This window comes from Mustela erminea, chromosome X (assembly GCF_009829155.1).
Source record: "Mustela erminea isolate mMusErm1 chromosome X, mMusErm1.Pri, whole genome shotgun sequence".
NCBI lineage: Eukaryota > Metazoa > Chordata > Mammalia > Carnivora > Mustelidae > Mustela > Mustela erminea.
The window spans coordinates 73,111,810-73,124,459 of NC_045635.1; the positions used below are offsets into that span (position 1 = coordinate 73,111,810).

General features: G+C 33.8%; 1 protein-coding gene across 1 annotated transcript in view; it reads left to right on the top strand.

Annotated features, from left to right (window-relative positions):
• Positions 1-12,650, top strand: part of DACH2 (dachshund family transcription factor 2) — an 896,917-nt gene that overhangs the window by 264,691 nt on the left and 619,576 nt on the right. The window contains exon 2 of the mRNA XM_032330772.1: positions 1,025-1,063. Coding sequence (XP_032186663.1) covers positions 1,025-1,063 — 39 coding nt within the window. The remainder of the gene's footprint in view (positions 1-1,024; positions 1,064-12,650) is intronic.

Consider the following 12,650-nt stretch of genomic DNA (forward strand, 5'->3'; position numbering starts at 1 on the left):
ATTTTTATTAACATATTTGCCCCAGGGGTACAGGTTTGTGAATCATCAGGCTTACACACTTTGCAACACTCACCATATCACATACAGTCCCCAATGTCCATAACCAAACACCCTCTCCATACCCCCACTCCTTCTAGCAACTCTGTTTGTTTTGTGAGAGAGGGAAATAAGTCAATCAGAGAAAGACAATTATCATATGATCTCCCTGATAGGAGGCAGAATGGGGGGTTTGGGGGGTAGGGGAGGGAAAAAATTTTGTGGGTTTTTATTAATCTCATTTTTAAGTATTTATTTTGTGTGGTATGTGTATGATTCTGTGTGTGTGTGCGTGTGTGTGTGTGTGTGTGTGTGTGTGTGTGTAACCCTTTTGGGAAGGATGTAAGATAGTTCATTATTGTTCCAGAAATAAGTATATAATGAGCTGTGTGATTAATATCTCCATGTTTAGAAAATTAAGGCATAGCAGTGATATTGGCTTATTTTAATCATCCTGCTGGCCAAATAGAAAATAGAAAAAAAAAATCCTAGGACAGGATTCTGTCCTAGGATTTTTTTCCTTCTAAATATATTGGAATACACATTAGGATGGTAAGAAGGCTCTTGAGAGAAAGGAAGAAGACATAATACTGCTGAATCTTTTTTAGGAATTGTTATGACCCAAGGCCACTTTTTTTTTTTTTTTGGAACAGAAATCTATAACCTTATTTCTTTGCCTTCACATATGGCAAAGCCATAAATCACATGACATTTCAAATTATTCCTTACTTAGTGGGGATTAGACCAGAAATACAATAGTATTGTCCATATATTTAAAACACTATCTAATAACAATTCAGGCTTTCTTACCTTCTTTGTGCTCTTCCCTGCTGGTGTTTCATTGTGTGTAACCTATCTAAAATTCTTGAAGAATTGAAGAAGCTTTTTTGTGAAATATAATAAAACCTTGATTAATTGGAAGCTTACTAACCAGAAATCTCAATTAACCAGTTTTATTTATTTATTTTTTGCTATACTCTCCTTTTAGAAGGAAGAGGCAAATGACAAGAAAACAAGCTGTTAACAGGTATTTATGTATTTTTTTATAAATCAACTTCCTGGGAATGTCCTGGAGCCTGTACAGATTCAGCCCAACTTCAGTAATTTTGTTCCCTGTACTGTACTTATTAAGGTACAAAAGTAGAGCCATTTGAATTTTCAGAACAAATGTCGAATCTTTCTTTATCCTTAGTTAATAATAAGAAAAATGAAATCCAAATAGCTAATTGGACCCTATCTATCCATTTGTGGGCACTAGTTAATTTGGTATCCACAGTTTCGTTATTGATGGTAATCATTCATATCTATTAACTGGGAATAGATCCTAGGTTCATGCAGTAGAGAGGTGATTTCCACCCACCCTTTCCTGGGAACTAAGGCAGAAGCTAGAGAAAGTCTGCAAAGTTCATGTGGGTCGAGTAAGTGTCACGGACACAAAAACCATGACACCTATGTAAAATAACAAGAAGGTGATTCACTCACTGCATAACTTCCGAGTGCTTAGAAAGGTACATTCACTTTTGCAGGGCAGCACAGGTTATTAAGTGTGCTATAGCAATAAAGAAAAAAACATAGACCATCTAATTTTGTGGAGTTGTTCTAAGCATTAGGCATCGATATATTTTGTAAGCATGCTAGTAGTTCTAAAATATTCAAAACTATTTTTTTCTAAAAATACATTTCTAAAAAATTTGGAAGTCTAAGAAGATTTATGCTGAAACTTCTTAAAATTATCTATGACAAAAATTATCTATGACAATTTCAGTTGAATTGCAATACCATATTGCTCTAGGCTTTATACCTTTTAGGTTGTAATGAGGAAAATAATGGACTAACTCAGAGAAGCAAGGGAAAAGGAGGGCAACCCATGGTAATAAAGTACAAAAGTATATTTGATATTGCTGGCCAATAGTGCCCCTCTTCTCTTCCATATACCATTCTCAGGTTAAATCACCCTTTGGTGACTTTTTTTCCAATTTATTCAGGGCTGCCCTTGATGATGTTTTATCCATATTTTTCTACAACAAAAATAACATAAGATTATGGGAGAGATGGGGACCACACCATATGAATTTTCAATGTAGAAACTAAAAACCACTATGATGATGTTTGTAATATCCAGAACATTTCCTATACTAGATATTACTTTTAAATATCATGCACACTAAATAATACCCAAGTGACCTGAAGCAGTGGTTGTGCCTTCTTAAGTGCCAAACTTTCTATTACACTGTAACTTTAGTGCTGGGGAAGACAAGAACCCATTAGATTTCATTAATGAATGATTGTAACTGAAAAAGTTTACATGGTTTGAGTTTTGAGTTTAGGTTTGGGATATTGAAAGTAAATGCTTTTTTAAAAATTTTAAATGAATGCAATTGAATTCAGACATTGGAAATGACTTTCATTTTATTTTGATTTTCTTCGTTAAATGACATACAAATTAATGAAATATTCTCTTCATTTAATTAATTATAATAATAGATTATAACTGTATAGATTTATTTTAGATAAACTAGAACACACATTACATATGTACATATGTATGCTATGAATTTTTATATTTGCTGTAATCTGAGAAAAATCATGAAATGTTCTTAAAAGTATATGCACTGATTCATTCACATTAACTACAGAGAAACAGGAGAGTAGCAAACTCTAATGCCTACTGACACAAGGCTGGTAATGTAAATGAAAGGCCATAAGCAGCAGGGAGTGGTGGGTGACCTGGAGAGTATGTATTCTTTCTAAAGGTGTCAGCTGTTACTCTGTGTTCTGATTGCCACCATGTGGGAATGTAGGCCCAATACTGATAAACTCTGAGTTTTTAAGACAAGCCAGTAATGCAGACTTTTATATGAAATTCCCTAATTCCTGCTAATTCCCTGCCAGTTTGCGATCTCTATTATTTTATTTTATTTATCTTATTTTATTTATTTTTCCATTTTATTTTATTTCTTTTCTGTGTTCTAGCATTCATTTTTTATGTACCACACCCAGTGCTCCCTGCAGTACATGCCCTCCATAATACCTATCACCAGGCTCACCCAATCCCCTGTCCCCTTCTACTCCAAAACCCTCAGTTTGTTTCTCAAAGTCCACAGTCTCTCATGGTTTGTCTCCCTCTCCAATTTCCCCCAACTCACTTCTCCGCTCCGTCTCCCAATGTCCTCCATGTTATTCCTTATGCTCCACAAGTAAGTGAAACCATATGATACTTGACTCTTCTTGACTTATTTCACTCAGCATAATCTCTTCCAGAGATCTCTGTCTTAAATTGTAAGTACTCTAGGTATTGGAATTTAAAAAAAAAAAAATCACAGTATATTATAAGTGTATCCAATGGAAAATTCATGTAAAGTGGATTAAAAATAAGTAGAATGTTTGTAAATAATTTTCCTGATACTCAAAATTGTGATTATGTGCTTCATGATTTTTCTTTACTACATGGAAATAGCCAAGATAATTTTCCCTTAACTTGCTTGGAAAATTAAGATAAAATTATGAATTTTCTGCTTTCCTATTTATCAATGAAATAAAGCATAAAAGATCATTACTGCCATGTCCAAAGAGAGCATTTAAATATAGGTTCTGTCGCATAACATAATTAAGGCTTCTATTTAAAGCCTAATTCATGGTGCTTTAATAGGAAAAACGCCATATACATAGCATGTGTTCATTTAATTTTAAGCTGACTTGCCTTTCAACAAATTCCCAATTTCTTCTAGCAAAATTCCTTGATTTTTACAAATGATTAAGGAAATAAAAGAAATGTAAGTAGTTAACACAACAAAACTTCATTTGAACTTTTGGTTGGCATTGGCAAAAATAAAACAAAAGTTTGTCTTCTGAAATTTTTGTTTGAGGTAACTGTTTGATTGGTCTGAGACTTCACTTGTTTATCTGTCTTGCCCTGGATTTTAGCACATAATCTGCTGTGCTACAGTGCTTTTAACATTTGTATGCCCCTTTCATTACCGGCAATCCAAAAGTGTATTTGTCTAAAAAGAAAAGAATTAAATTCCAAACTTTGTAGGAAAAAAAAGAAAGAAAAAAAAAAAACACTTCATTGCTTTAAAGGCCCCTACTATTTGCACCATAAATCCTTAGTCTGAGCCTGCATGGCTCAGTTAAACACCTGCCTTCAGCTCAGGTCATGATCCCAGGATTCTGGATTGAACCCCACATGAGGCTCCCTGCTCAGTGGGGAACCTGCCTCTCCCTCTTCCTCTGTCTGCTGCTCCTCTTGCTTGTGCTCTTCTTCTGTCAAATAAATAAATAAATATTTTTTTAAAAAGGGTGGTCAGTTAACATTGTCCTTTCTGATGAGAAGCTTATCAGAGATCTTTTAAAAAAGGGGAAAAGTGAAAACAGAAAGAGAAATTAAAGAATGCACAATCTCAAGTACTAACTTAAGAAAAAACCTCCCATTGGTCAACAAACTATTCTAGTTGCATATTTAAACAGACATGTATGAAAGATAAGAAATTGTTGGACAACTGATCAATACATATGACAATGTGCAAAACAGATGATGTTTACCTAAATAAAATTTGGGTAGACAGTGCTCCCCTTTTTGGATCACCAGGTAGTTTTGACCACAAGTAATCTGTAGTGTGATAGGGATGAACCATGTTTAAATATACTATTTAATTAAATCTGTTGCCTAAAAACTCTAACAACTGGAAATTCTTAGTTAATTGGTTAGTCCTTGAGGTAGAGAATTTAAGAGATGAATGATTAGTTGATACATTTAACCAGTATAGACATAAATAATGTAATTCAGGAAAAATTTTGATCAACAACTGCTATTCTTATTTTTGCCAGAACATAATATCTAACATTTTTCAGACATTATATCCCAGGTTATTTAGTTCATTTAATCTTCATAACAACCCTATAAGGTAGATGCTATTATTTTTTTTTAAAGATTTTATTTATTTATTTGACAGAGAGAGATCACAAGTAGGCAGAGAGGCAGAGAGAGAGGGCGGGGAAGCAGGCTCCCCACTGAGCAGAGAGCCTTATATGGGGCTTGATCCCAGGACCAAATATCATGACCTGAGCTGAAAGCAGAGGCTTAACCCACAGAGCCACCCAGGCGCCCCTAGATGCTATTATTGTGATCCTTATTTTACAGAAGATGGTACTGAAGCACAGAGAAGGTTAAATGACTTATCTGAGGCCACAAAACCTACAAATACCAGAGCCAGCATTTGAATCAAGGCAGTCTGATGACAAAGATCATATATGTTAGATCAATAGATTTTATATGGACATATGGACATATGTATGTATATGTGTGTTTGTGTGTGTGTGTATGTATATTCTGATTTACTGGAAAATGACATTCTTATTCTGAAATCAATTTTGGTAGCATCATTTTGATTGTGTAATAAATTAGCAAGTTTGATTATAAAATAGCTCAAATGGAAAGAGCAAGAAATAGAGACATTTGTGGACCAATAACGAAGTCTACATTTTGCTACATTACATTTCATTCAGAGCGCATTATTTAAAAAAATATGTATCTGTAAGGCATTATTGAATAACTAACACTAATTTCCTTTCTCCTCCACCCTTCATTAGAGTTAACTACTGTTTTAAAATTTATGTGAATTATCACTCTGTTTTTTTTTTTATTGTATGTGTATTTATGCCAAACAATATGCAGTGTCGGTTTTTTTGTTTTGTTTTGTTTTTAAAATGTACCTAAATGGTTTGGTACTATACTATCCTTTTATAATCACTGTTTTTACATTATGTTTTTTAGGTTTATCTATGTTGATACATGCTGATCTAGTTCATTTATATTTTAATCACCCATTCTACTATTTAATTGCATTAGTATACCACAGTTTGATTATTCTTTACTATATTGATAGACATTTAGGGTTTTTTTCCTAATTTTTTGTTATTACATACAGTGCTATAAATGGACGTCATATTTTCTTGTCCCCTTGTGGGAGAATTTCTCTGGGGAATAAACCTAGAAGTAAAATCATTGAGTTGTGGGCTATCATTGAGTAGTTATTGCTGAATTGCTCTCCAAAATTGTTCTGACTTACACTCCCATTAGTATTAAACGAGAACTCCTATTTCCCCACATTTTACCAATGTAGTAGAATTATTTTTAAAGATTTTATTTATCTATTTGAGCAAGAAAGAGAGAAAAAGAGAGAGAGGGAACAAGTGTGGGGGAGGGGCAGACGGAGAAAGAGAAAAGCAGACTCCCTGCTGAGCAAGGAGCCTGACTCAAGGCCCTATCACAGGACCCTAAGATCATGACCTGAGCTGAAGGCAGATGCTTAACTGACTGAGTCACCCCTGTGGTAGATATTTTTAAGAAAAAATTTCTCTGAAGAAAAAAGAATTCTTTTTATTGATTCTCTTTCATGATTATATCCAGAGATGAAACACTAATTCTGATCACTTAAGGCACATAACAATGCTTACTGAAACTATTTGTGTCTTTATTCTTCATTTAAAAACATATGTAGTTCAGATATGACTAAAATACTATTTAAAATTTGTGAAGTGTTTTCTAGGTTACAAAGAACTTTCCCATAAAGACTCATTTGATGAGAGTGTGGTATAGCAGGAAGAGGTCTGGAAAGAGTCAAAACTCCATGGACTTAAAACAACACTGAAAATAACTCTGTGGCTGGGGACCTCAGTTGCCATATCTGTAAAATTAGGATGTTGGACTAAACAGTCTCTTAAAGACATATTATAACCTTTGATCTATAATGGGTATGTTCCCTTTTTCCTGAAGCTATAGTTTACTTATTGTTCATAAAACATAAAGATAAAATTGAATTTTATCAATTTGTGAAGTGTTATAGCACTCTCTGTCATAGTTAAGATCATATTTATCTTATTTATCCTATTTGTCTTTGTGTTTCTCTTAATTGAAGGGCAGTTGGAGGTAGGAGGTAGGATAGAAGATTGGAGCAGGATCTCAGCACTATGACTAGACACTAGTCACACACCATCTTGAGTTAATCTTCAATGTTTCTCATTCTGAATCACCACGGTACAAATGCTGAAATACAATGAAATCCCAACTATAATTTATTATGGTTTTGTGTTTCTTCTCAAGTTCTTTTTACATACATTTCAGATTCAGAGATAAGGGTCTTCAATATTTTCAACTCACCTAAGATTTGATTCCAAGAATTCTTTTATGGTCCTGTACATAGCTACTTAGAAGGAGGACTCAGATTGACTATTCCATATATTCTGTGCTTCTTTTTGGATGGAGGGTAACTAATTGGATTTTGCGTTTGGGGAGTTTTTTTATTAGAATGAGCTGGATCTGTACCCGGGAGTTTAACAAAGAGCTTTTGGAGTTTCTTAGATTCCACATGTACTGGAAAGAATGTCCAGTTAGAAACCTAATACTGTAAGAGATTAAATTATAAAAGGTAGCAAGTTGGGAGACTCCTGCGTGGTTCAGTCAGTTAAGCATCTGCCTTCAGCTCAGGTCAGGATCCCAGGGTCCTGGGATTGAGTCCCACATCAGGCTCCTTGCTCAATGGGGAGCATGCTTCTTCCTCTACCTTCTACTCCCCCTGCTTGTGCTCTCTCTCTCTGACCAACATATAAATACAATGTAAAAAAAAAAAAGATAGTTACTTGAAACTGATTCTACTTAAACTTCACAAACACACTCAAGTATCATCACACATTCATACACACAAGTATATCTTATCTCTATCACAGAATACCTATTATTTATAACTACTTTTAAAATGAAATCTATGAATGAATATAGTTATGTTTTTAGTGAAGCTCCTACTTGTGGAAGGTGACAATTCTGGCAAACAAAATCTAAATCAGTTAATCTCTTATGATGACATTTTTAGGGACTTCTCTGTAAGCAATCCTGGGAAAAACTTTTGATAATGGCATTCCTGGGAAGTGAACTGACTTCCTACAGTGTTTCAAATCAGATATTACAAGAAAACTGTGGTTCATACACTTTGTTCAGATGATCTCCAGATTAATACAATTCACACATGTGTACCTCATTGTTCAAATGTGACAATAAGCCTGGAGAATCCCACATATGTTGCTTTTGAGGGCTTTTACCTACTTTAGCCTATTTGTGAACTGACTGTGAGACTCCTATTTAAGAACTTCCATTGCTATTTTTGCTAACTGGAACACCCCATTTTACAGTTTAAGCATACCCTGAAAAACCACTATTTTGCTTTCTCTGTTACTTCCACAAGTTCAGAGAAACTTGTGACAAATTGCCTAGATCCTACCTATCCTATGTGGAGATTTAATTAGGTTATCTAACTTTTTCAATAAACATTAAATAAGTCAATTAAAACACAAGATATCATAAAGCCTTTAAGCTAGTTTTCAACAGCACTTTTTGGACATAACACACTAGGTGGCTAACACAACTATTGAAAAATCATTACTTTAAGAAAATAAGTATTATGGCTGCCGAGTGTTTATTTAAAAAATAAATTGGGGAGAATGCTTGGGTGGCTCGGTCAGTTAAGTGTCTGCCTTCAGCTCAGGTCATGATCCCAGGGTTCTGGGCTCCCTGCTCAGGGGGGTGTCTGTTCCTTTCTCTACCCCTCCCCCTGCTCATGTTCCAGTGCAAGCTCTTTCTCTCTCCCAAATAAATAAATAAAATCTTAAAAAAAAAAAAACCCAGAAAGGTGGAAATATAAGCATTGCTGTATTGCCTTTATTATGTGTGTTTCTAAAAAGTGCTCTTTATATTTGAGATGACAATGTATCTTTATTTACAAAATAATTTGCTGTTTTTCTATGTAATATTCCTTCTTATTTATTTTTTAGGTTTTTTTTTTATATTCCTTCTTTTTTAATGGACTACTACACTTTTGTTAGCCTAAACAAACCCTTGGCAAACAACATTTATCTTTCATCTACAAAACATCAAAATAATGGGCATTTTTATCTTTGTCTCTGTCTCCAAGAATCCCCATGTGTTTTGCCATGGATGGTATCTAAATAGTAATACTATAATATAGTATGGCTATTATTGAAAACCCAGTTTAAACCTTGAGCAAGTCATTTCCATGAAGTTTCCTTGGGATTACCTACATTCTTGTCCACTCTGACATTGTAATTTTGCTCACAGTTGGAAATGTAATGCAGAGTGACTCAGATAATGTTGTTTACACAGACTTTAAGTGGATTGACATTATAGTCAAGCAAGTGTCACATCACCCAAAGTGAAGGAAGACTTAATTACCATAATCCTGTGAATACTAACATTTCTTGGCCATGTATAGAATAATAATGTGTAATGTTTTGTGTGTTACATTGAGTAATGTGAAGGTATAATACATTAGGTCTCAGGCTGTGTGTTTCTTTAACATAAATGAAAAGAAAGTAGAATTATAGAAGGAAAATGGACTTTGTAGTAGGATACTTGTCTGAATGTTCAGGTGAAGTCTGTTTTTTTTTTTTTTTTTTAACTTAGAAGAGTTGCCTAGTGATGTGAAAATGAAGGACTGCTAAAATATCCATAAATTTAGATACCAATGGGTAAGGTGACAGACCATGAATTTCTCTGGAGGGTGCTGGCTGGATTCAACTAAATGACTGAAACAGGATAAAAAAGAAAGGCTGATAACCACCTATTATTATGCAATGGGGAACATATCATTATTTTACAAAGATAGTGGTGACATTTTCTAAAATTGTATAGCCCTAATCTTAAGTTTGTCAGTGTAACTTACTAGTTGCTTAAACGGAGTTGATTCTAAGATACAGTATGAATGCATTTAAAAAGGCACTGTATTGTTCCTAAATTGTTAGGGTTTATAATACATCTTGATGAATGCTGCAAAATAATGTTAAGAAATGGGACTATTATGCCAAAATGGCCGTTCTTTGGTTTGTAGTCCTTGAAGGAATTATGTTCCATGGCGACGTGTTCTACAGTCTTGCAGATAGATACATGTGACGTGCTTTGAAGACTAGTCCTGTTTAGTATTTTTGATAACACTAAGTTTTCAATACCATGAATATATTTGCTGAAAGAGTTCTCTCAGCATATTAAGACTCCAAAGATTTACTGTTAACTTTAGATTTTCATCTGGAATTTTTGTTGTTTAACTAATTCTAACATTTAAGAAGAGGCAAGTAAAAAATGATTAAGCCATAAAACATTAAATATTGTTTTTAAATAAATCTGTTAGAAAACTGAGATGTAAAAAATATGTAACTCAATCAAGTGATTTATGTAAATGATATATTATTCATAATCTACAATATGTAAAGTGCTAGATCATCTGATATATACAGTATTCCAGATTTTTAAAAAAATACATAAAAGCTGTTAAAACATATAAAATACTGAAGGCTTTTAGTAACAGCAGACATGCTTTGATTTGTTGCAAGTAGGAGAATTTAAAGCATTTTGAAATGATACGTCATTATAAAATATTCTCCCTACAGACAATATTTTTATTTAGATAATAAAATAAAATTATTTTATTTTTATTTGTTGAAAATCAAATGATTTGAACATTTTCATTTACTTAATATGATTTTATTTATTTATTCTAGGAAGAAAGAGAGAGCAGGGGGACAAGTAGAGGGAGAGGGACAAGCAGACTCCATGATGAATGAGCCCTCATAACCTGAGGCAAAACCAAGAGTTGAACACTTAACAGACTGAGCCACCCAGGTGCCCTGGACATTTTCATCTTAAATGGCTAGTTCTAGCCAAATAATATATTACCATACAGTTATGCTGCTTTAAAGTAAAATTAAATAACAAAAATCACTATTTTTTTATTTAGGCTAATTGTGGTTTTATATTCTTTATGCTATAAGAGTTTTACAAATACTCATTAAATCACATCTTGATATATCTAAAATATTAAGTATAAAGTGGTTTTTAGTTTTTGATCATGATTTACATTTGGCAGTAAAGCACCTGCTGAACATTACCTGAAAGGATTTAGGACATCTATTTCAGGCAGCACATTTGGAAAAGGTATATACATATTTACTTTTGGTTGCTTAAAAAACAAAATGTGCTTTCCTTAATTTGTATTTGTTCGGTTCTCCTGCTTCAGAAATCACTGCTTGTGTTTTTTGGAGATACATTAAACTCCAATTCATGTAGAGATAAAGGAGTTTTTAATAAAGTTGGACTGGGCACAAACAAGGTGGTTAAAAGCAATATTTTTTTTCTTTTAATCAAATTTTAATTTTAGAACAACTTTAAATTTACACAAAAATTATAAAAATAGTACAGAGAATCTTCATACACTCTGGACTCATTTTTCATATTGTTAACATCTTATAATTAATGAATCAATTTGTCACAATTATTGAAGAAATATTGATACACCATTATTAGCTAAATTTAGACTTTATTGAGACTTCCTCACTGTTTTCTTAATGTTTTTTTTTTTTTTCTGTTCCAGGAAGTAGGATACCCTTACATTTAGTCATCATGTCTACTTAGACTCCTCTTGGTTATAGCAGTTTAGACTTTCCTAGTTTTGGACGCCCATGACAGTTTTGAGGACTATAGGTCAGGTATTTGTAGAATGCCCTTCAATTGGGATGTGTCTGGTGTTTTTCTCATTGTAAAATTGGGTTTGGGGGCAGAAGACCACAGAGGTAAAGAGGACTTTTCATCACATCATTACATCATAACAAGGGTACACACTATCATTATAACTTATTATTGTTGCAGTTGGCCTTGACCACCCAGCTCATGGAGTATTTGTCAGGTTTCTCTACTGTAAAGTTACTTATTCCCTTTCCCTCTTTATACTGCTCTGGAAGTTTTGGAAGGACATCACTATGTGCAGCCCACAGTTAAAGGATAGGGAGTTTTGCTTCACTTTTTTTTTTAAGATTTATTTATTTATTTGAGAGATTGAAAGACCATAAGTGGGGGGAGGGGCAGAGGGAGAGAGAAATCTCAAGCAGACTTCATGATGAGCGAGGAGCCTGACGTGGGGCTCAATCCCACCACTGTGAGATCATGACCTGAGCTGAAACCAGGAGTTGAGGCTTGACTGACTGAGATTCAGGGTACCCTTGCTTCACTTACCTAAGGACAGAGTATCAGAATTTATTTAGAGTTCTGCATGGGAGAGTTGTTCCTTCTTCCTTATTTATAATTTGTGATTTATTTATTTATTTAGTCATTTATTTCAGTAGGGAGTCAGGTATTTATTTTGTACTTTGGATTATAATCCAATACTATGATATTTATTTTATTGCTTAAGTTTTTCTAGGTTTGACCAGTAGGAGCTCTTTCAGTTGTCTGTGTGTACTTTTTACCTGCTCTCATCATCATGGATTTTTTTTTTTAGCATTTTATTGCTTTCTACCACTACAAAATGCTTCAGGCTCATCTTGTATATTTTTTGCCCTAGTCCAAGAACCAGCCATTACAGGAAGTTTTGGTTAAGGGACAATTTGATCCTTTCAATTCTGAGCAAGTACTGGAGGTGGCTAAGAAAGAGGGTTAGGGGAACTCTCTCAGTTCCATTTTCTTGCTGGTACCCTGAATTTTCTATCATTTTAATAATGCATACAGGCTTCATTCTTTCACCACACACATCTGCCCTTTCTTTCATAATATTTAGTGA